General features: G+C 45.1%; 1 protein-coding gene across 1 annotated transcript in view; it reads right to left on the reverse strand.

The window, feature by feature from the left end:
* Positions 1-25218, reverse strand: part of Eif2ak4 (eukaryotic translation initiation factor 2 alpha kinase 4) — a 94929-nt gene that overhangs the window by 55513 nt on the left and 14198 nt on the right. Inside the window, 7 exon segments of the mRNA XM_048459982.3 lie at positions 1779-2314; positions 4483-4640; positions 8001-8116; positions 14983-15131; positions 17491-17571; positions 19640-19792; positions 22708-22810. Of these exon segments, the coding sequence (XP_048315939.3) occupies positions 1779-2314; positions 4483-4640; positions 8001-8116; positions 14983-15131; positions 17491-17571; positions 19640-19792; positions 22708-22810 (1296 nt within the window).

A 25218-nucleotide genomic window follows, 5' to 3' on the forward strand; every position in this document is an offset into this window, starting at 1 on the left:
ATCTCAGATCTCCACATCCGAAGTGACGAAGGGGAGCTGATTCTGCAAGGGGCGACCAGAAGAGTCTCAATCCTCCGGCCCCACTGCTTGCTACTGAGGTGAAAACACCATCTGTGTAAACCTCCTGTGTCGTTTCTGAGTCCATTAGTGTCACCCTTGACTGAGACACTCCCGATCAGCAGACAGGAGCAGAGGGCTCATGGGGACATGGGGAAGATGGGAAGGAGACTTTCACTGGAACTTGTCACCCCTGTCATTGCAGCCACCCTCACTGTGGACTGCACTGAAATACATGTTTTTAAAGTTCTAGTTCATTTAAAAGAAATGAGATAGTTTTAAAAACCTAAAAAGTTTATACACTTTAAGGAGAGAATGTTGTATACAGAATCAAAGTTGGCCCCTTTCCTCAAATGAATAATTTATTGTGGCTGTTTTTGCGACACATCAACAGCCTTGTTTAAATGCTACGCGTTGCTAAACAGGGCAGAGCTTGAGAACGTGCCATCGGGTGGCTACAGAATGCTGCAGAAATGACCACAGCTCCAATGTCACATCCAGTCTGACGTGGCCGCCATCACCTGTGCAGCCCCTCCACTGACAGATACTCTGACATGTGATACAAGATGCTCAAGGCCAGGGGCAGTGAGCAGCGAGTTGGGGGTGGGGAGGGAAAGAGATCACTATGGGTCAGGCCAGCTGGAGCCGGGCAGAGAGAAAGGTGGGGGCACAAGAAAAGAACGCAGAGATGATGAGGACAGAAGTGAACGACCAGGAAAACAAAGACGAGAAACCAGACAGTGTGAGGACGGGAGACGCAGCCCGGACAGCTTGTTCAGGAGGCTGGACCGGGGCACTGCAGAAGTCCAAATTGAAGAGCATATTTCCTTTTATTAGAAACTGAGAAAGTAGCATTGGCTTAGACTGAGAATACTCAGGGTTAATGTAGAAAACCTTGAGGGAATGACCTGGACAAATACTTTAGGCCCCAGGAAAGCCTCTTTACTAAGGATTCTCTCCAGCTAGACAATCCTGGTTTTGGGCCAGGGAGATGGCAGTGGGAGAAAGAGCCTGAACCACAAGCCTGACAACCTGGCAGCCTGGATTTGATTCCCAGAGCCCACGGTGGAAGGGGAGAACAGACTCCAGAAAGTTGTTCCCTGACCTCAATACACATACTGTCAGTGGGTTTTTTCACTCATAGACACGACAAGAGAAGGACACACATACAGACACAGGCACACAGACACGGCACACAGACACACCACACACACACACACACACACACAATTTTTAAAGCTGGCTTTGTAGTGATTATGTACCTGTGATGCACAGGTATGGAAAACCCTTTGCTGAAACAGGCGGTCATTGGATCCTCTGACCTGGCTGAGCGAGAGGAGTCACCGGAGAGGAACAGTCAGGAAGACAGAGGCAGAACCACACTTCTCAGTGGTTTCCTGAGGCCTCCACTTTGGTCTCTTAGGATTCAGCAGCAAAGTGGACGAAGAAGGTCTACCACATGGAACACCCAGGGTATTCTCTCACTACTGTGGGATAGACAGGGATGGTGGAGAAAGTCTAGAGTGTTCCAGGCAATCTTCCAAAAGCAGTTTGAGAATCAATTATTAAACTCAAGTGGGTTTAGGAGAATGTGGGAGACCGAGGGAACAGAATACAAGAGCCTGGGAAAGACTTCACCCTGGCTCCCCTCCTTAGGTCTCAGTTTCCTTACTCATTAAATGCACAGGAGGAAAAGCAGCTCAACAACCATCGATACTCACTTCTTCAGGAAATCTTGGAAGTCAGCTGGTAAGTCACTGGGGATGGTCACAGGGTACTCCCCACACTCTTGTCCTTGGCTAAGAGATAGCAGCAGAAGGCCAAGACGCCACACATCTCCTTTCTTTCCTGGTTTATAGGGCAGGGCACTGTCACTAAATCGAACTCGAGTTTGCTCAAATACATCCTCCTTGCAAATGTCCGCCAGACGCTTAGAGATGCTGTAGTCCGTTATCTTTACAGTGCCCTCGGCATCGACCCAGACACTGGACGCACTCAGAACCTTGTGCACCACGGAGTTGCAGTGCAGGTAATCCAGGCCTGCCAGGAGCTGAGCTGTGTACCTGCGCAGCTGGTGCACAGGAACTGGGCCCGAGTGGCTCAGGTGTGCAGCAAGGGAGACCCCACTGATGTGCTCCGCCAAAATGTCTACCACGATGGAGTCCTCCTGCTCTCTGGAGTTCATTGCAAAGTAGCGTACAATATTTGGATGGCTCAGTTTCACCAGGGAGCTGAATTCTGTCTCTGCTCCTTGAATCTGAGAAGAGTATTAGGCAAAAGACATTAACCAGTGTTTCACTTCAAAAGTAAGGAGTGAGATAGAAAATATACTTTCCAGGACCACAGAAAGAAAATGCCATGACCTGACTCTTCCCCTCAACTGCTGAGTCAACCTGAAAGTAAATAAAAACACAGGAATTTTTACCTAGTTATCAACCACAGGGTCAAAACTGAGTTTCCAAATATCATAAAAACTGGGTGATATGGCAGAAAAAAAGAAAGAAAAGAAACATCATTATATCTAAAATAGCATTTTCTGATTATACACTAAAGGTTATTGTAAAAAATTAAGACTCTGGGGAGTGGAGGTGTAGCTCAATGGTAGAGCATCTATCCAGCAGGCAGATGACCTTAAATTTAATTTTCAGAACTGTAAAAAGGAAATTTAAATAAACATATATAAAATATTGTAGTGGTTTGAAAGAAAATGTCCCCCAAAGGGACACTTTTATGAGGCATGACTTTGCTGGAGGAAGTGTGTCACTGTGTGTGTGGTAGGCGGCTTTGAGCTCTCTTTTCTCAGACTTCACTCAGTGTAACAGTCAGTTGACTTCCTGTTGCCCATAAGTCAAGATGTAGGACTCTCGGCTTTTTTCCAGCACTGTGCCTGCCTGTATGTTGCTATGTTTCTTGCCATGATGGACTGAACCTCTAAACTGTACGAGAGTCACCACAATTAAATGTTTCCTTTATAAGAGTTGCTGTGGTCATGGTGTCTCTTCACAGCAATAGTAACCCTAACTAAGACAGAAGTTGGTACCAGGAACTGGGGTATTGCTGTGAAAGGCCTGATCATATTTTTCTTTGGAGGAATTTGAACTTTGGAAGTTTGGGTTATGAAAGCACTGCTTAATGGGCCATACTAGTAGGAGCATGGAAGACAGTGATGCTAAGAGTTATTTGAACTGTCTGGAGCTAACTCAAGAGATTTCAGAGAAAAATTTTAGAGATTTTCTAGAGATTGTTCTTGTGATATTTTGGTGAAGGAGTGGCTGCATTTTGTCCTAGTATGAAGAGTCTGCCTGAGGCTAAAGTAAAGAGTTTTGGATTAATTGTTTTTTTTTTTCTGGTTTTTGAGACAGGGTTTCTCTGTAGCTTTGGAGCCTATCCTGGAACTAGCTCTTGTAGACCAGACTGGCCTTGAACTCACAGTGATCTGCCTGCCTCTGCTTCCCAAGTGCTGGGATTAAAGGTGTGCACTACCACCACCCAGCAAGTTTTGGATTAATTCTGTTGGCAGAAGAAATCTCAAAACAGCCTAATATACTCTCTGTCATGTGGATATTAGTGGTGACTTGAAGATATATAATTGGAAGGAGCAAGCTAAGCAAGGAAAAACATTTGAGGAGAAAAGGAGCAACAGAAAGTGGAATGGAGCTGGGCGGTGGTGGTGCACGCCTTTAATCCCAGCATTTGGGAGGCAGAGGTAGGCGGATCTCTGTGAGTTGGAGGCCAGCCTGGTCTACAAGAGCTAGTTCCAGGACAGGCACAAAAAAAAAAAAAGAAAAAAAGAAAAAGAAAGAAAGAAAGAAAGTGGAATGGACCTAAGTTCTTTGTTCAAGGAGATAAACAGATTAAGAAATGGAATAAAGGAAGTAGAAAAAATACTCAAACTTATTTATATGCTCACCATCCAAAAATAACTACTGATTTTGGTGTGCTTCAGAATTCTCTTGCTTTGGTTGTTTTCTGACCTCTTCATTAAGCAAAGACAACATAAAATATTAAGTGCTTCCCTGAGTTCAACACATACACTCATGCAAAGCTCTCTTCTCATCCCCTGTACTGCACAAAACTCTCTTCTCATTCCTTGTACTGCACAAAAACAAAAAGAAACCCTGGATCCTGAAAATTCAGTTTGAAAACATTTTAAAAGAGCAGAGAAAATATAAGTGATTGCAAACGGCACAGCTGTGGAGCAGTCATTAACCCAGCCAGACCAAAGGGACAGGGGCTGAGGTAGGAGGATGCACAGCTGTGATGGGCTACAGAAGCCAGAGCAGGGCTGAGGTATGGTGAAGATGAGGGTCTCCCACGGTCCTCACACTCTGTGGGAGCCAACGGAACACAGACTTTTTGCTTCATCATTCACAGTCTGGTCAGCCATGAGAATTATTGTGGGCGCCATCATGCGGGGTCACCTACTTGCTTTTTGCACTTCTCGACCTTCTCTCTTTCTTGACTGGTAAGGAATGGGCCCATCTTTTTCTGCCACTGAAGGACCCACTCATACAACAAGACAAAGCTGCCCGTGGCTGTCTCCAAAGCGTTGTACACCACCTTCCCCAGTTGCTCATCACTGCCTGCAGAAACACAGAAAAGGTCATCTCATCCACTTCCGTTTTCTGTAAATGTGTGTGTGCATATGCATGCATGTACATGTAGCGTACTTTAACTCCAACAATGGGCACACATGCTAATTATGAAAAGTATCATTTACTACAATACATGTCTGTTTGTAACCAAATTTTAATAATTTCCAATATAACCCAAGCCTTCAAATACTCATAGAAAGTTCAGAATCAATGATGGGCTCTTAGATCAGGACAGACAAAGAGACTAGCATCTTACTGGACCTACAGTCCTGCTCCTCAGCAGCTCCCCTTTGCTGACCATGCCTGCTCTGTCCTTCACACTTCAACCTCCTCAGTCATTCCACTAACTGGTTAGTGTGCACAGTGAAAATAGCTTTAGTCTAATCTGGAATCATAATCAGTGGCACAAACCCTGATGATGATCAGCAAAGCCAAACTGCCCAGTGCTTTGGAGGGTAAGAGTCAGAATGACGGCTAAGGCTAGAAAGTGGTGTACTTAATTAACTACAGGCACACAGCTTCTTCTCGGGGACTGGAATTACCGTAACATCAAACACTGTTGCACAAAATCTCCATTGCCATTAAAGAGTATAATAGAAAGAGAAGAAAACATAATTTTTGTTTTACTCTTATTTTCCTTTCCTCTGTTCTTCTTTTATTCTTTTCCTTCTGATGTTACCTCATCATAGCACACGTAGCACCCAGGCTAGACAGTCCTTGGTTGTAGGGGATGCTTTGTGTCAGTAGCCTACTGCAGCATCAAAAATCCAACCGACTGGGGTAGCTCAGTGGTAGAGTGCCTGCTGAGCATGTGCTAGGCATGAGAGTCAATCCCCATCCTAAAACACAAGTAGTCCTTTGAGCATCGCAAAGTGACCCCAGGCTCCTAACTCCTCTAGCTGAGAACCACCAAAAATAGAATAATCTATCCCTGTATGTGCGTGTATATGGTGTGTGTATGCGTGTGTGAGAGAGAGAGGATATGAGAATGTGTATGCATGGCTGGTCCTCATGCTGTTATTGAGGCAGGGTCTCTCACTGGCCTGGAACTCACCCAGTGACTGGCTGGCCAGTGAGCCCCAAGAATCTGCCTGCAAGTGCACACTGTCACGCTTAGCTTTCTTTTATTATTTGTAATGTGGGTTCTGGGGTTGAAATCAGGTGTTCTTGCAAGCTCTTTACGGACCAGCTATCTCCTCAGCCTAACCCTTTCCTTTTATTATAAAAAGGCTATTTTTCATAATGTTACTTCACTTTCTGAAAGAAGAAAAATCATTTAAAATCCACTGGCAATTATGTTTTCCATTTGAAAAATCAGAAGCAAAAAGAACCAGCATCTAGAAGACAGTTTCAGCAAAAGTACTTTGGAGAATTATGGCTGAATTAGCTCACCTAGACTCTGCATTTGACACGGCAGTTTTTACTTCAGGGAAATGCAGGCAATTCAGAGATTTTAATTTCAACAATCTAATTATTTTTTAGTCATAATAACTCCTAAAAATCTTAGCCTATGAGGGAATGACAAGTTTCCAGATGTTTGGAAACTTGTCAACTAAAGGAAGCAACTTTAGGAATGTACTGAGCAGCTCACTGGAGACAGCGACACTAAGAGTTTATGGGATGGAGGATGACATGATTGGCATGAAGTCTCAGGAATGCACTGTCATATATATGGATACATACACAAATCATTTATTTATTGTATGTGTATGCACACACACTTACGTGTGCGTACGGGGACAACTTCTGGGAGTCACTTCTTCCCTTCTACCATGTGGTTTCCGGCTACCAACCTCAGGTAAGTGCCCATCCACTAAGCTCCCTCACTGGCACTGCAGGAATAGCTAGACATTCCATAGTTGCTAGGGATTTTACATTATAATTTCACTTAGCTACCCTCCTATCACCTTTCTCTTGGTGGAGACAAGCCAAGGACTCTCTTACACAAACAAGACAAAGCTGGAGGAGAGGTGTTGGCAGGAAGCTGACTGAAGCTGTCACACACCGGCCATCAAGCAGACAGTTATCAGTGCCCCTCCCACAGCCGTAAGCCATTCTCTACCCTCTCTAGCTCCGACAACTTTAACTGAAAAACAAATACTAATCAGTTGCTTTTCAAAATAAAAATATTAATTAGTTGATGGTTTAAAAAAAAACACAAACAAAATTAGGGACTATTGACAAAGCCAGACCGACTGTGAGAAAATAGTTTATTCTTGATAGTTAAAATGTGTCTCCTACTGAAATCACCGAAGGGGACACTAACTAATAAGCGCCAGTGAGACTAAGAGCCCAAGGACGTGGCCTTCCTCATTTCCCAGTTTCCCCATTTCCCAGGTTATTAAGGCAGAGAATTTCATGCTGATGGTTCACAAATGTGAAGTTTCTGAGTCAAGGACAGTCTCAAGTCCCAGGCCAACCACCTCCTCCATGGTCTTGACCCTGCCGAGTGGCTGTTTTGAGTACATCAGCCCTGTGCCTGCAGAGTCCTATCTGTCTAGGTAGCTATCACAGTAGTCAGCTTGAGTGGCCACGGACTCTTCAGGGATTGGTTTTGCCCCCTCCATCGTTAGCTATTCTCTGGCTTATCCATACCACCTTAAAATGGAGAAAAAGATGCTGCAAGCAAGCAAGCTTGATTCTTGGTATAGTGTCCATTAATTCTGGCAAGAATATTTATAGGATTGAAAATAAAAGTTAATTGTTAAATTAAGCACATGAAAGCAAGCCTTAGCAGCTTATCTATATGGCTAAGAAAGTCAATATAAAAAACTGGATTAAAAAAGAAAATTTTAAAATCCTGACTTGTAGAGACAGGTTCATTCCAAGTAGCCACCAGAGGCAACTGCTAAATAAGATGTAGAGAAAATAAGATGTATTTTCTGCCCAGACACAATGTGCCATGTAGGAAAATGCCAGGCAGACAGACAGTAACTTGAGAGGAGGGGACCTGGGGGCCAGGAATGTGACTCAGTGGTCGAGCACTGGCTCAGAACGCACGAGGATCTTGGTTCAATCCTCAGCACCATAAAAACAGTGATCTGGTTATTAAAGATCACAAGAATCAGGGCTCATTTTGTTCACACACATTTTATCAGTACCAGATGAACATTTAGGACTATGCCCACTACATATTTCCAAGAGCATGGTTGTATTTCCACGTTACTTTAGAGGAGCTGAGGAGCTTCATCCCAGGCAGGAGGAACGGGAGAGGATTGTAGCTTCCTGCTAGGGAGGGGTTCCTCCTTGGGCGATGCTGGATTAGATGACAGTCTCCAGTCTGTTCCGTTACATCAGGATTAACTATTGCCACTAAACAAACTTAATGAACTTGGCTTGTTTACTCACCAACACACTTCCCTTTATGCACCATGAGCTGATCAGGGCTACCCACACTGAAATACAGGATTTCACACGAGCCCGGGGAGGCTTCGCCACTACAGACAGAATACTGACGTTCTCGCCTTAAAAATAAATTTGGACAATGTATTTTTTTTCCTTGAAATTACAATTCACATAGGAAACTCTTGCCCCTCCATTCCTCCTAATTATTAGGCCATTCAGTGCAGTCTCTGACTTTTGAGGATGGGGTTGAAGGCTCCAATGGGAAAACTATCTACTGCCCACCTCCCACTGTTCCCTTTTACACAGGAATGGCATAAACTCCATGCAAGGTGAAGTTAAAATTGAAATCTTGACCCAGCAAGATGGCTCTTGGGTAAAGATGCTCATCTCAAAAGCCTAAGGGCCCGAGTGAGATCCCAAGAATGGGAGGGAGAAAACCAACTCTACGAAGCTGACCGCCACACAAACACACAGCACACACACACCCAAACATACCATACACGAAAAAATAATAAAATCAGCTAAGTTCTTGTGCCCCTAATCACCTGGGCTGGTGGCTATCGTACTGACAGCAGAGCCACGGAACATTTCATCATTATAAGAAGTTCAATTGGCTGTAGCAGTTTACATTCGTCCCTCAAAGAGTCCCCCAGTGTTTTATTCCCAGGCACAGCTGCATTTGGAGAACACTCAGAGGAGGCCTCGGAGTCCTCACAGTTCCAGTCTGGGCTTCCTTTCTTCTCTTACTGTCTTTGACAGACACTCCCTCCATGACTGCCCCAAAATACCACCTCTCTGTTTTTGTTTCCTTTTCCTGCTATCCTTCCCCTCCCTCCCTCTCCTTCCTCTACCAGCACAAGCTGGGAATCTAGAATGCAATAGTAATTAACAAGTTGGGGGACAGGGCTCCAGAGAAGCAGTGAGGGAAACACACTCTGATGATGTCTGCAGCAGATCTCCGAAGACGTCTTTTAGGCTAGACACAACCCATGGCATTTACTTTTGCTGAAAACAAGGAGCACAAAGCGAAATCCATGATCCCTAGGGTTCCACCCATAAAGAAAGCTGGTGCTGACAGCAGTCAACACTGAGGACAGACTGTAGACAGCGCCTCAGTTCCATTCCCTATAGTCCTGTCTGAGGTCTTGGTCTAGCGAGTCCTTCCCCAGAATGTTCAGTCTGTTCCTCTCAACCCCACACTGCCCTCTCAAGCTGCACTCTCCACACCTATCTTGGCTCTTCATATACAAACGGCTGCCCCTGCTGTCTTCACTCCAGCCTCCATGCCACCCACTCCTCCTATCACTGCAGCCACAATAAACCCACATCGTCTGCCTCCATTGTCAGATTCAGTTTCATTTTCCTGTGGTTCTTTGACCTTGGCTGGTGGCATGGTCACCTACTGGGCTTCACTCGTCCTACATCCTCCTCACCTCTTCACTAGCTTCCTGTCCTGTTTGGACAGCTCCAGTTTTTCCCAGATACAAACACTGCTCAGTCATAACCCAGTGTCTCTGCTTCCAGACTGCAACTTGTGCCCTTCCTCCACCTCTTATACCACACCCGTCCTACATGTTCTAAATGTAGGGGCATGGTCGTTACACTGTCTTACATGTTCTAAATGCTGGGGTATGATCGATACACTGTCCTACATGTTCTAAATGATCGATACACTGTTCTACATGTTCTAAATGTGGGGGCATGGTCGAAACACTGTCTTACATGTTCTAAAGGCTGGGCCATGATCGATACACTGTAGTTCTCTTTATGCTTCTTCTCATGCAAACAGGAGTGCACTGAGGTTTGTGAGAAAGGACACAAAGTTCCAAAATCATATGACAGACTACAGGAGTTCAGAAGCCCTTTGTTTGAGCTCTGCCCATGCCAGAAGATGGTGCTACACAGTCCCTTTAGTCCAGGACATGCTACTTCCTCCATCTGACAGGTCTGAAGGGTTTTAGAATACTCAGCACCATGCTTGAGTTACAGAACAGGAGATAGTAAGCTGGCACTGACCTGTAAGCTTTGCTCCTACTGGGCTAACTTCCAAAGTACTAGTAGGAGCTGTGCACACTACAAGAGGGTGAAGCAATCATTGGTCTTGCCCAGTTGTGAACCTGTGAACTAGAATAAGGTCAATCCTGACAAGATAGGCCTACTGGTATAATAGCGGCATGAACATCATTGAAGTAACCAACTAATTTGACTGGATTCATGTCACACTTCACAAGATGAAACCCATACCTTGTACCATTGTTGGGTCAAGTACCCATGGTTAGACAGGTCCCAGGCCCTGGAAGAGAACTTACTACTATGATTTAGCTAAATGGACATTGTATCAAACCAATTCCTACCAGTGTGGCTATACCCAGGTTAGTGCATTTCTCAACCCTCATCAGAGAAGCTTCGATTTGCAAAAGATGGTGATTATCATAGAGATCCACAACTGACCAAGGCATTAGAGACTATGGGATGCTCAGCCCTAAATGGACACCTATTATCACATTCTGATGTGGGATTTCCCCTCTGTGTGCTATGATTACCATTAATGAATAAAGAAACTGCTTTGGACCTATGGCAAGGCAGAACTGAGGTAGGCAGGGAAAGTTAGGCTGAATGCTGGGAGAAAGAAGGGAGGAGTCAGAGAGAAGCCAGGGAGCTGCCAGAGACAGACATCAGTTGGAATCTTGCTAGTAAGCCACAGCCACGTTGCAACACACAGATTAATAGAAATGGGTTAAATTAATATGTAAGAGTTAGCCAATAAGAAACTAGAGCTAATGGGCCAAGCAGTGATTTAAATAATACAGTTTCTGTGTGATTATTCCGATTCTGGGTGGCTGGGACAAACAAGCGGCCTTCTCCTACAACATTCTCCTCTTTAAGGCTCAGCGACCATTGTAGAAGAGAAGGTGAAAAGACTTTAAAAGTCAGAGTGAGTGTATGTATACAAGAAAACAGTATTCTCTGGATACAACAGGGCAGCTGCACAAATGAACTCACAGTGATTGTGATGGCATGCACAAACCCCATGCGCACTCAAGCCAGACTAAATGCCAGCATGGAAAGGGATGGTGACATGCTGTTCCGCCCCTAGCTGAGCCGCCATTGGAGACTGCTGGCTGTTGGGTGAGGGAGGTTAGTTTTCTTTAAGGGTTTAACCTTGGTATGTAGGCCATGCTCCAGAGGAGCAGTATAGAGCCAAGAATACATAAGCAGCACAAACTGGACTTGATGTATATAAAAAAAGGACATAAAGTTGAGTGGGGAAGGAAACAGGGGTTGAATTTGGGAGGGGATGGGGGCTGATAAAACACACTGCGAAATCTCAAAGAACTGGAAAAAAACTGACTACTGCATTTACAACTGTCAACAGTGTTAGGGCTGGGGTGTAGCTTAATGGTAGAATACTTGCCTAGTAAGGTTTCATGCCCAGCACTGCAACAAATAAGTAGACACATGAATAAACAAACACATACATAAAAAAGTGTTAAGAGGATAATTAGGGCTAAAGAAAAAATGGAGATGATTTTAAAGTCAAAGTGTCAGTAATACAGTAAGTGTGGCATGTGCCAGGCAGGAGAAGCTGACATTGAGAACAACAACAGAGGCTGGACAGTACATCACCATTGAACAGAATTTAAAATAAGGAAGAAAGAGGCAAAAGCCAGGGAGCATGGCCTACTGTTTACTTGGGATGCTAAAAAACTGGACTAGAAGAGCCGTTCAGGAGCCACTCCGCTCCCAAGACAGCAGACAGCCAGGTGTCTCTGCAGACAGTGACCTCAGTCTAGAGTCTGTTCTGATTACGGATGGCATGAAGTTTGGGGAAACAACGTAGGTTAGTAGCTTTGTTATGGAGTTGAGGTAGTACTGAGCCTAAGAAGATGAAGGTAGTTTCAAACAAAATAACCAAATACTAACAATTGGGTCTCACAAAGCTTAATACAATTCAATTTTAGGGGCTAAATCAGGAATGTAAGTTCTTAATAACTGAAAAAAAATGAGGGCCAGTAAAATGTTTCAGCAAAGGTATTTGCCACCATGCCTGACAACTTGAGTTCAATGTGTGAATCTACAAAGTAGAAAGAGCGAACTGACTCTCACAGGTTGTCCTTTGACCTCACAGGCAAGCACATGTGTGTGTGCAGGTACACACACAAAGCAAGAGCCAGTGAGATGGCCTCACAAGCCTGATGACCTGAGTTCAGTCTCCAGAACCCACAGACAGGTGGAAGGAAAGTTCACTCCACAAAGTCTAAATTTTTTTTTAATATTTAAAATGAAAAACTAAAAGTGAAAAAAATTAAATAGGGTTCAAGTGGCAAGAAACTAAGTGGTTTCAGAAGAGCAGAGGTTCAGGTCCCAAAGAGGATGTGTGGAGTTGGAGGGGGAAGAGAAGGAGGAGATGGACACGATCTGAGGGTGAGAAAGGACAGCTCCCAGCAGCGCTCAATTGAAAGTAAGAATACACCTTATATACGCTATGGTTGACATAGGACTAAACCAAAAAAAAAAAAGGGGGCGTGTGAACTGAAGTGTGGCTTGAGATCAGGGGTTGAGGACTGACCTTGACAACAGGCACCAGTCAAGTGTTAATGGAAGGGCCAGAAGTTCTTCTTGCTAGAGATAAGAATGATGACCTCAGCAAGCTGGAACTTTCCTCAAGCCCCTGAGGGAAGGGAGACCTTTATCCAAATGCCTGACCTTGGTCTTTCTCTTTTTCCACTACAACAGTGCCATTCTCATTTCTCTATATTTATTAACTGAACTCTTGCCCTCAATGGCCTCAGGCTCTGGATCTGAATTATAGGCATTTCATCCTTGGGGTCAGGTATGTCTAGTAAATCTCCAACTTTCCTGTTCTTGGTGTGATTAGGAGGACACACTAGGATTCCTGGTTCTGAGGTGGTAGGGAGTTTTTTTTTCCCAAATAATTATTTTGTTTAGAGAGGCTACCAATGTAATGGTCTGTCCTGTCTCTTTAAGAAACAAACCCTGCCCACTCCCTCTCCCATCCATTGAGGCAAGCAGATCTTCCTTCAGCTTCCAGTCTGAGTTCCTTCCAGAGGCAGCTTCTGCTTCTCTTCCTTCTTCCCACTTCTCCCCTTCCCCCTCTCTGTTTCTCTTTCTCTCTCTCTGCTCTTCTCCCTTCTCCCGTTCCTCCCTTTCCCTTTCCCCTCTATGACCCACTAAATAAATACCCACTTTCTCTGCATGGTGTGCCTAATAGGTCTCTGTCTTTCACTCAGCACGTGACTCCCTGCCTGGGACTGACTGCTTTTGTGATCTGCTGTGGTCTCAAGACGCGCTGCCCACTGCTGCCACTCGGGGACCCGCAGCGTTTTATTTTTATCATAACATTGGCGCCATGGCTCCAACAGGACAGACCATTACAACCACTGTACACATTTTCATTCTCTACCAAAGCCCACACAAAATTTCCCAAAGGGAAAGGCACTGATATTAAGAATCATTAAAAATGAAAGGAAAAAGGTGCTGGAGAAGTGTGGTCTGCAGTGTTGAAAGGCTGGAACTTTGCCAAGAAGCAATTGCCACCATGAGGTCCATGCCAAGTGGCAATGTGTCAAGTACCAGTGTCAGCATTGCACTGCTGTCCAAGACCTGCCACCAACAAGGCCAAGAGTGTGCCTGCTACAGTTTGGAACTGGAATGCACTAGAAGGCCCATGTGCTAAAAGTGTCCCCATGCTACAAGGCATTAGTAGTGTCTCTAAGGCAGGGCCTTCTGTTCTTACACTATGGTTGGGAAGCGAGCAGGTTTGTTGTGTGGCTCACTCCACTCTGATGTGCTGACTCACTGAGACCTAAATGAAATGGAGCATGGGACTGGTAAAGGGCAGAACTGACACCTGAAAAGTGGTCCTCCGACTTCGACATGTGCCCCACGACATACACACAACTCACAAGCACAGCCCTACACACATTCACAATAATGATAAATAAAACTTTAATCAAAAGTGAGCTGAAGAACCTATAATAATCTCTCCACTCATGGCTTCTGCATTCAAATTCCTTTCTGGCTTTCAGGGGGCTACAGCACATGGTCAGAGAAGATCTTTAAGTAGGAAAGGACATGGAGAAAGTAGTGTTCTTTCTGTGACCTCTAGTGACAGAGAATCCAGGAGGCCACCTCATAGGGTGGGGCTCCCTCTTTTGGAACGGGTATTCTATACTGTGCCCACTTTGGGAAATCCTCCACATCTTTGTCTGTGTTTGTATCTAGTTACAGCTGGTCATGTAGCTCAGTTGATGGAGTACTTGCCCAACATGCACAAGGCCCTGGACTCAACCCCCAAGATCCAGTAAACCAGGCATGCTATAATCCCAGCATTTAGAAGATAGAGGACTGAAGTTCAGGGTCATCCTTGGCTACATAGCAAGTTTGAGTGAGGTTAGCCCAGGTGATATGAGAACCTGTCTCCCCCCATCCACCACCACAAAAAAATTACACAGCATGAAATATGAAATTTGAGTGGATAGTGATGATTCAGACAGATAAAATCTTTAAATCATTAAAAGTCAAATAAAATAGTTCTTTAAATCATTAAAAGTCAAATAAAATAGTTCTGAAGGTGAGATTGTGAAGTGTACAGGCTCTTCTAAGGGGGTGTAGGTTGTGTAACTGGCTCCATTAGGTACTCAGAGTCAAGCAGGAGGTTGAAGCAAGAGGCTCACAAACTTGAGGTCAACCTAGGCTAACAGTAAGATTTGCTTCAAAATAAAATGAAAAAGAGGGTTGGGGGTAAGGCTTAGTGGTAGAGCACTTAGCCATCAAAGCAAATACATGAAGTTACTTAGAAAGTGTTAAATAAGAACTCGGCTTCATATAGCAACAGATGGCAATCGAAGTGCTAACCACCATATTAATATTTCTGTCTGAACACTGTGGCCATGTTCACTACAGGTCATTCTTCTCCTTCCATATCTTTCAGCCCCTCACACGAGAAGTTGGAGGGACTTACCTAGATCTCCCTGAGGAGTTTGCCCGAGGTTTACCATTTCCTACAAAGTCAGGAGAGCCTCCGTGGAGAACAGCAGTTGCTCTGTGTCCTGCTGGGTCCCTCTTAGAGGCATGATCCTGGTTTGGCAAACTAGTAATCTCCAAACGTTCCTGGAAAAGGGAAAAGAAGATCCGCATTAGCTGTCTGCGTAAGCCGATGACAAGCAGGGCATGGAGTCACCTGCTCAGTCCAGAAGAAACATTTTATTTAATCCAGATGCTTTAGTTTCATTTCTGTCGCTGTGCTAAGAAGCACCTGAGAGGAAAAAGGGTTTATTCGCCTCACAATCCTGGGTCTCAGTTTACCACTGTGGGGGAGTCACTGTGGCAGGAACTTGAGGCAGCTGGTCACACCCATCTAGTCAGGAGCAGAGAGAAATGGATGTAAGCATGCCTCATATTCAGCTAGCTTCCTTTACTCTTATAGAGGAACCTGCCTGACTCCATTTTAAAGGCAGAAGCTATTATGCTGTATTTATAAAAATACGTTTCTATTTATTGTGAGAGTTGACTTGCTCTGTTTCCTGGAATCTGACCTTCCCCAACCCACGACCTTGATTTGTTTTTGAGAGTACTCTGACCCTCCTGACCTCTCCTAACCACATGGTGGGTGACCACATGATGTTCTTTTTTAAAAAAGTTTCTTTGTATTTATTTCATTTTTGCCCCATCGCCTCCCTTCTGTGAAACTACCAGTGATTTTACTCCTTAAAAAAGGCTCAAGGGGTGGATTTGGGGCTGCTCTCTTTAACCCGACTTAGGAGGCAGTCTCTGGCCAGATCTTGGGTGTACCCCAATACAAAAATCAAGCTTGCTTCAAATTTGGCTCAAATTGTGGTAGTGCTCTTATTCTCGCCACTGGGATTAACAACACAAACCAGAGCCCAAAATCATATCTTGGACAATCCAGACAACCTCCCACAGGCCCAACCTAATATAAACAATGGTGACTTTCTTTCCAGTGGTTCTGGATTGTCAAGCTGACAGTTACAGCTAACTATCACAGTTTACAGTGTAACAGTTTGAGTCAACTTTAAAAAGGTAATGTGCACCAGGGAGGCTGTAAAAGCAAGCACAAGGACCTGGACGTGGTGGTTTATGCCACCAGGGAGGCAGAAACAGGAGACTCCTTGAGGCTTACTGGCCAGCCAGTCTAGACAGACTAAGTTCAGTAAGAGACCCTGTTTCAAAAAAATAAGGTGAAGAGGATCAAAGAAATGGCTTAGAGGTTAAGAGCACTGCCTACTCTTCCAGAGAACCTAGGTTAGATTCTCAGCACCCACATGGCAACTCACAACTGTAACTCTAATCCCAGGGGATCTGATGCCCTTTTCTGGCTTCCTCAATAACTGTATACACTTGTGGGACATGGATCCCAGTCGTCTCCATATGTGCTCTCTCTGTGTGTGCGCACGTGCGTGTGTGCGTGCGTGCATGTATGTGTGTGCATCCAATTAAGACAGAGAGAGAGAATCCAACAGAGTGCACCACGCCCCTAGCTGACCCTGGATCACGAAGTGAAGTCCAGGTCACAGTTTTCAGAGAGTAAGATTTTTCTATATGAAACAGCTCAGACTCTCCTTGGAAAGTTCGGGAGACAGAGCTAGAGGAGAAGATCAGAGATGGGAGGGTCAGAAAAAGAAGAATGGCTGCTGTGGGGCAGCCCAGAGGATTCAAGGGGGGAGGGGTGGAGGCAACAGAAAACCACATCTGGATGTGGCATTACCCAGGGGTGGCCACACTACAGACCTTTGTTCTGTTAACATGAGAAAAGACAGTCACAGAAGAGTGTTGTCTCTAAAGCCACAGCAGGCAGTGGTAGAATAAAAGCTTAAATAAGGTCCCTGCTGCACGGAACCCTTCCAGCAAAACATCTGAAGGACAGGGAGGAGTGCTCCATCATCAGCTGCTTGTCCTTCTTAAATTTGCTACTGAAAGCATTCTTTCTATCATCAGATTAAGCTTCAGGCAGGTGTGTAAGGTTCCCATTTGCTCTTTATAAGAACTGTTTTGTTTGTTTGTTTAAAAAAATTCTATTCCAGGCTAATTAACAAAATCCCAATTTCCTCTCTTTGGATTCATTTGATAAATTGCTGTAATTATGTAAAACAAAGTTATTTACAGACAATATACAACACAGAATTTTGTCACCTATGTGGGAAATCTAAAAATACACAATAAGCAGAGCACAGTGCTTACGTACAAGCTCTCAGAGGTAGGGCAGCCGGGGTAGAAGAACTGCACTCAGTGAGTACAGGGCTAGCCTATGAAATATTATGAATTCCAAGTCAGCCTAGGATACACAGTAAGATGCTGCCTCAAGCCCCTCTATCACAAATAAGAAAACAAAACAAATAACCAAAAACATAATAAATGAAAGTCTTTGTGTTTTAAATTTTAGCATGAGAGGGAAAAGTGTCTTCACTGGAAATACAGACATTTTACAGGAGGGGCACAGAACGGACAGCACCTGCTTAGCCATCTCCTTTCTTTTCTTCTCCTCTTTGATCTCCTCTTTCCTTCTCTGAATTTCGTGGAGGATTTCTCGTTGCTGAAATAAATCAGAACAGGTCAGACGCCAATCTCTGAAATGCACCCAACAAGTAAACTCAGGAATCACAGAGCTTTTGAATTTCCATAACCCACAGTCCTTGTTTCCTGAGATCCACACAATGAGCTTGGGGGAGCCACATCTCATCTGTGCTGCCAGCAGTCCTGGGAAGCAGGCTTCGCTGCGGAGGTCGTAAGTCTGTATTCTTTTCCACTTCTCTAGCCTTGCCTTCTGCCTGTGTATAGGGACTGGGTACGGGGCTGCTCTCTGCCATGAGCCTAGACAGGCATGGTGGAAGTTGGACATCCTCAGGCCTGGGTCTGGGGTGGTGAAGGCCCAGGCATCATGTCTAACCCCTATGGCCTTAATCTGCCTTCTCCACCATCCCTTTAAGTACTAAAACTAGTATTTTGAGCTTCATCAATTTTTCTTAGTTCTCACAGCTCTAAATTACATCAAAACTATGAAGGAAATCATCAGAAGTAATAGCAATAATAGAAAATGTGGAAACATAACCTATACTTACAGGTAGCTACAGCAGTACACCAAGAGACTGTTAGTTAAACATCCACTGACTTCTAATGATGAGCAAATATGCTCTAAATAGCGACTAGACACACTTTAGTGGGAGCTAAGCAATCATGGATGAAATCCATCTCAACAGACTATGAGGCATGGAGAAGCTCTATCAAACATTAGAACCCTCTGTAGATGCAACACACAGAGTCTTAACATAGCATAGGACAGAGAAAACGGTGCAGAAACAAGAACCAAGCACAAGCACCTAGAGGCAGAACAGGGCTACTTGGGAAGAGGAAGGGTGCCAGAGAAAGGATGAGAGAGTAGCAGGAGTGGTAAATATGACCAAAGTATGTCATGTACATGCATAAAAATATCACAGGGAAACATATGGCAAGTTAAAGAGGGAGGAAAGTCAAGACTCACAAGTACCAGTAGTAAAGCTCTACTATAGCAACAGATAAAAATAAACCTGGGCCTAGATAGAAAGTCTAGTATGCAGAAGATAGCAATTCTTCCTAAATGAACATGCAAATTTCCTCTAACTTCAATCACAATCTCAGGGGGCTTATGTGTTTTGCTCAATCTGAAGAAACAACTCCACAGTTCACTGTGAGACCAGGTATGAGCACCTGACTGTGATAGCCACACTGCTACACAGCGAGACCTGCCTCAGGAAAGAGAAAAGGGGGAAGAGAAGGAGAAGAGAGGAAACTGGAGGATGAGAAGTCAAGAAAATGGTTGAAAAATTATGGAAGATGAAGGGTTAGGGAAGGGTAGGTTGGCCTGTCAAACATTAAAAGCATTCAAAACAGAAAACTTCAGAGTGAAATACGAAACTTGAGAGTATATGAAGACTCAAGAAAAAAAAAACAGATGAATTTAATTTATTTTACCAATAGACTCTAGCATAGGTCAGCAATTAAAACACATTCCAAAGGAATGCTACAGATAACATAATGAGGAACTGCTGCTTACTGTGTTAGGGAAATGCCTCTTTCTATAACCTGCATCCACCTAAGTTCTCACTAAGTTCATCAATTGGCTAAACAGAATTTAAATTTAAACAATTTAAATTAAAATCAAGAAGGAAATCGAGAGAACAAACCATCTTCAACTTAGAGGATTTTCAGAGGCAGGAAAGGGTTCTTCTCAGGACAGACTCAAGGAAGAGTAGGGATGTCAGTTCAAGTCCTGGCTCTTCTACTCACTGGGCATTAGGCACATCTCTCAGTCAAGAGGAAAACAGCCTCCAGGTCCAGTGGACTCCTGTACAGCTTGGCAGACTTAGAGACACGGGACACACAACGACCCCTACCTCTTTGTCCCCGCTCTTCCTTAAAAGCCCAGAGAGGGGCTCTAAGGGCAGGATGGCTAGGGAGGGGAATGTTTCTCAGTGAACTTGTAGGGATTTCTCCCCCAAGAATGCACATTTCTTCAATCAGATGCTGAGCAAAGCTCACAGACACATTCATAGGCAGAGACGGAGTAGATACATGGACGCCTGCAGGCCTCCAGGCTTGGGCCAGCACCAACAGCCACTTCTTACCTCCTGCTCCTCCTTCCTCCTGGCCTCTAGCAACCTCTGCTGCTTCTCCTGAGCCTGCCTTTCCAGCATTTCTTCATGGAAAGACTTTGGAGGGGGCTTGTTATGCTCACTGAGAAAGGACTGCACGTGGTGTGCCAGTTCAAATATCATCACCTACACACATAAACAGAAAACAACCACAGCAGGTTAGATGGTGGCCAGGGGCGGGGCCTGGAGAGGAGGGACATGTTGGGAATTAGGTTCATGGCACAATCACAGCAGGAAAAGCTTTGAAAGGGTTCAGAGTCTGTGATCAAGGTGAATTACTTGAGAAATAAAAAGCTTCTCTCCTTGTGTGTGTGTATGGGGGGCTTAGACCTACTCAAATTTATTGTCATTTCCCTAACATCTAAACAACTGTATAAATAAAGCTGAAAAATGTCTAAGCCTGCAGGAAGGGAATGGCTATTCTCCCAAGCAGAAAGCCTGGCGACACATTTGGGCAGAGCGCTCCCATGAACACCAGCGCTGCCACTTCTTCCCGGCAATGAACCAGCAGGAGGCTGATCGACACCTGAAGAGTCAGCCAGATAGACAGGAAGGAAAAGCCACCTCAAACATCCATGGGGTGGGGTGGGGTGGGGGGTTCCAAGACCACACTGGCTGGCACCCAGCTCAGGGTACAGCGTTCAAGCTGCTCCTGCCAATGAGGAATGTGGCACTGAGGTTCTTCCCCCACTGTTGTCAGAGAGCATTTAAAATGTCTCACCTCTTCCTGCTTCTACTAAGGGGCCTGAGTGTTGGGAGCAGAGTACCCTAGGAAGCCTGGCATTCCACCTCCCGGGGTGAGGGGGAGGGAGGAGTTGATTTCATTTTTGTTATACCAGAAGTTGTGGAGCTTACTGAATACGTCTTGGCCTAGGGTTGAGAAATGCCAGTCTAGAGACTAAGAGACAGTGCTAAGGAAAAGACTAGGGAAATCTGGGGAAAGCAGGCAATCCCTACCACTTGGAGAGACCAGTTCTAACCCAGAAAGAGGCACGGCCACAGCTGTCCAAGGTTTGCTTTCACTGACTTACCTTACTAGCGTTTTCTGAATGAGTGCCATCTGATAGTTTGTAGGCCTGAATGAAAGCAACCACATTCCAAAGTGGCTCTTACTCTGTACCTCTCTCCCACCCATGCGGCATGGTTCAGGACTTGCCTCAGATGCTCAGGGGCTTCTCCTGCCCTCCGTCCATAACTTCCCAGAACAGTAGTGTCTCCAGTCTGCCATTGACCTTAGAGGGTACTTTGTGCCCTTCACAGTGAGCCCAAATGGTTTGCTCACTGTAGCTTCCCCAGCACCAACACCAGTCAGTTCCAGCGCAAGACGGACAGGCAGTAAGTACCTGCCAACTCATGGAATGCATGAGTTTGACTTTTACTAATTAAAAAAATGGAGTCTGCTAATATTTTGGATTATTTTCCAGGACTAACAAAGATCTACTAATACTTAGCCAGGTGTGGCAGTGCACATCTTAACTAATCCCAGCACTTGGGAGGCAGAGGCAGGCAGATCTCTGTGAGTTCGGAGCCAGCCTAGTCTCTATAGTGAGTTCCAGGACAGCCAGGGATACACAGTGAGACCCTGTCTCAAAAAACCAAACAACAACAACAACAACAACAACAACAACAACAACAACACCTTGCTAATACAGATTAAAAATCACTCAGAGGAATGTTGAGCATGCTGGCACACACCTCTGATTCAGGTCAATCAGAACTATACATACAGTGAGTCCCATCACTCCATGGCAAATGGGAATGCTCCTAAACATTGTTTTTGGTGCCACCAAGAATGAAATGATTCATCTGAGCAGCAGGTTACAAGGTAATACCCTACCTCGATGAATTCCTAAGCTTGTGCTGACAATTACATTACATTTTACTTGAAAATGGAAACAAATTTTTCGGAATTAAATTTTCAACGGCTAGGACTTCAGACCTAAGGAAAGAAACTCTAGACAGACAAGATGGAGCTGCACGGCACAGTCCCACACCTTATACCCCTTAAGTCTCACCCCGTGAGGATGTCTCAGGTGCAGTTTTTCAATTTACGCGTACGACTCCAGCAGCATACTGTCCACCACCTGAACCTGCGGTAAAAATGCTGGGAGGCCATGACCTTCCTCCAATGCTGTCATCTGTTTCCAGGACTTTCTAAACTGAAACTGTTCCCAAACTCTCCTAGCCCTGGCAACCACATTTTGCTTTCTCTCTCTGATTTCAGAGTATCTGGTATAGTCCTACAACATCTGCCTGACAAACAGTTTACTTCTATTATCACAGCGTCCCTAAGGTTGTACCATGTTGTAGTGAATGCCAGAATCCCCTCCCGTGTAAGGCTGAACAGCACAGCCCTGCGGTCTGACCTCCCAGACCTGTGGGACGACAGCCGTGATGACAGCTGGGCATAGCGCCCAGCTGCAGCTCCCTGGCTGGGGCCTGACCACCGAGGGAAACAGCCGGCGCTCCGGGACGGTGCTGCTAGGCCGTGCCGCTCACTCGGGTCAGCACAGAAAACACATCTTTCCCTTATGAAGGGTTTAGCACCGCAGCTTGAGGAACACACAGGAACGCTTACAGCGGCTTCACTGTGGCTAAAAGGGGGAAAACCTAGGTGTGTTTCATCTTATAAATAAAGGAACATCTGGACAGAATACTACTCAAAAATAAAAACCTAACAACTACTGCTACATCTAACCACTCGGAGAACTCTTTAGAGATCTGTGCTGCGGGAAAAAAAATGCCAGCCTCAAAAGGCTGCACACTGTATGCCCCATCTCCAAAATGAGATTATAAAAACAGAGGACAGATTAGTGGGTCTCAAGATCACAGGAGAGAGAGGGAGTGGAACTGAGAAGAGGCCAAGAAGGGCATCATGAGGGATCTTTGTGGAGACAGAATCAGCCTGTACCCTGACTGCATTACTGCCGGGATGGTGGCTATAATCCTGTAGTTAGAGCTCTAAATGTTACACTGGGGCAGACTGGGTAGAGGTGAATGGGTCTGGATTATTTCCATAGCTCCAGTCTAGCAAGCCTTACCTCCCCACATTGCTTTTTGGCCAGTTCTTCCAGGTGCGATTTTAACAAATTAACACTTTCGTTTGACAGACCTTTAGCATTCTTTAACTCTATTTCAGGAACTCTGGAAAACAAACAACAACACAGAAAGGAGTTACTGGAGAAGGAAGTCTGTGGGTTCCCACCAAGCCTAAGCACCTAAGGACTCCATGCACAGTACCTCAGGACCTGCCATGTACCCCTTAATCTCAAAGGCCTTCAACTATAGCCCAACAACTCCAGCTGACACAATGCTATACCATATGGAGAAGGGGACAGTCCCAGCCAGGCAAAGTCCCACCTTTCCCCCTACTAGGCTTGACTCCCAACTCGGATGGTATCAGCTTAATGAACTCATTACAATCACTGCCTCTGATGCTCTCTATAAAAATCTTTCTTGCTTCTTGTCTGGCGGGTGGCTTGACAATGGGCTCCTCTGTATGGTAATTCTTGACAATGGGCTCCTCCGTAGGGTAATTCTTGGCCTTGACTAGACCCACAGTCGACCTAGGGCTCTGCACATCCTTGGGCTCCAGAAAGAAGTACAAGAATGCCAGGTGAGTGCAGCCTTCACGGTCCATCTAGGATTCCCACGATGGGCTGCCCCTCACTCTACTTATAAACAAGGAAGGGATGCTGCTGAGTGTGTGTGTGTCCCGAACACCAGTCAAGTGTATCACACAAACCCAGGCTATTCCAACAAGGCTTGGTTTGCTCACTGTTTTGTTCCTCAGAGCTCATCAAAGAAAATACTTTAAACTCAAGGAAATCACACAGTCGGCCTCAGGGTTTCTTTTTAGTCCTAACCAAAAAATATCCATAATAGCTCTCTGGGATTAAACAGAATTTACGTGATTTTCCCAATGAGAAAATGATTCATCACTTCCTGTCAGGCATTTCTAAGCGGGCCCTGGCATTACCCTGGTGAAGCCTTCTTAGGCACCAGTCACCTGCCTGTGCTCTCCCAGCGCTCCAGTCCTACCTGTGGGGCAGGACCCTGCGGCCAGTATCTGCCTGCACAGATGAAATCTGGGAGAGCTAGTTTATATTTTAAAAAGCTTAGTAATGCTAAACTGTACTGAGTACACAGCCTACCACTCCCAGGGTTCCCACTCACGGAGGCACCAAGTTGGTGCTACCATGCATGAACCGACGTTTTCCTATGTCACAGTATTTAAAAAGGGCCAGAATGGTTCCCAGAATTAAGCCTCACAGAACTGTTTCTCTGTGTGTCTTTGAGCAGGTGCATATGTACAGTTGAATGTGCACATGTGTGCCTGTGCATGTAGAGGACAGAGGTCAACATTAGGTATTGCCCCTAGGAGAGCCTGCCTAATTTTTTGAAGACAGAGTCTGTCACTAGGACGTGGGGCTAGCTAGGCCAGCTGGATCACCAGCACTGGATCAGTCATGCACACCATCATGGTCCGCTTTCTACAAGCCTGCTGGGATCAAACTCAGGTCCCTGTGCTGACATGGCAACTACTTTACTGATTTAGCTCCCTGGCACTTACATAATTATTTTTTTTTAATCTAATGTGTGTGGATGGTTGTTTTTCCAGCATGTATGTCTGTGTATCACAGTACCCATGAAAGCCAGGAGAGGGTATCAGTTGGGGTTCTTATTACTGTGACAAAACACCAGGATCAAAAAGCAAGTTCGGAAGGAAAGGGCTTATTTGGCATCATCGAAAGAAATCAGGACAGGAACTCAAACAGGGCAGGAACCTAGAGGCAGGAACTGATGCAGAGGCCATGGAGGGGGGCTTGCTCCACATGGCTTGCTCAGTCTGTCTTCTTATAGAACCCAGGACCACCAGCACAGGGGTTGCCCCACCCACCATGGGTTAGGTCCTTCCTCATTAATCACTAATTGAGAAAATGCCTTACAGCTGGATCTCATAGAAGCATTTCCTCAGCTGAGGCTCCTTCCTCTCTGATGACTCTAACTTGTGTCAAGTTAATACAAACCCAGCTAGTACAGATCCCTTAGAACTAGAGTTATTGACAGTAGTGAGCCATCATGTGGGTGTTGGGACTTCAGTCCTCTGGAAGAGCAGCCAGTATGCTTAATCACTGAGCCATTTCTCCAGCCTCTTCTGCCCTATATAATTTTTTGGCCAGGTGTAGCAGTGCACACCTTTAGTCCCAGCACTTGGACAGCAGAGTTGGGAAGATCTCTGTGAGTTTTAGGCCAGTGTGGTCAGCATATTGTGTTCTAGGTCCGCCAGGGTAACACAATAAAACCTTGTCTCAAAAAAACCTACATAGCAATATTAACAAAATAGTCATGTACTATTGTTGTGGGATGATGCTCTTGTACACTGTAAAGATCTGTCACTTGTATTGGTTTAATAAAATGATGATTGGCCAGTAGCCAGGCAGGAAGTATAGGTGGGGAGACCAGACTAGGAGAATTCTGGGAAGAGGAAAGGCAGAGACGCAGAAGAAACAAGATGAAAATGTTTTACTGAGAAAAGGTGCCAAGTCACA

The sequence above is a fragment of the Myodes glareolus genome, chromosome 10 (genome assembly GCF_982192425.1).
Source record: "Myodes glareolus chromosome 10, mMyoGla1.1, whole genome shotgun sequence".
In the NCBI taxonomy this organism is placed as follows: Eukaryota; Metazoa; Chordata; class Mammalia; order Rodentia; family Cricetidae; genus Myodes; species Myodes glareolus.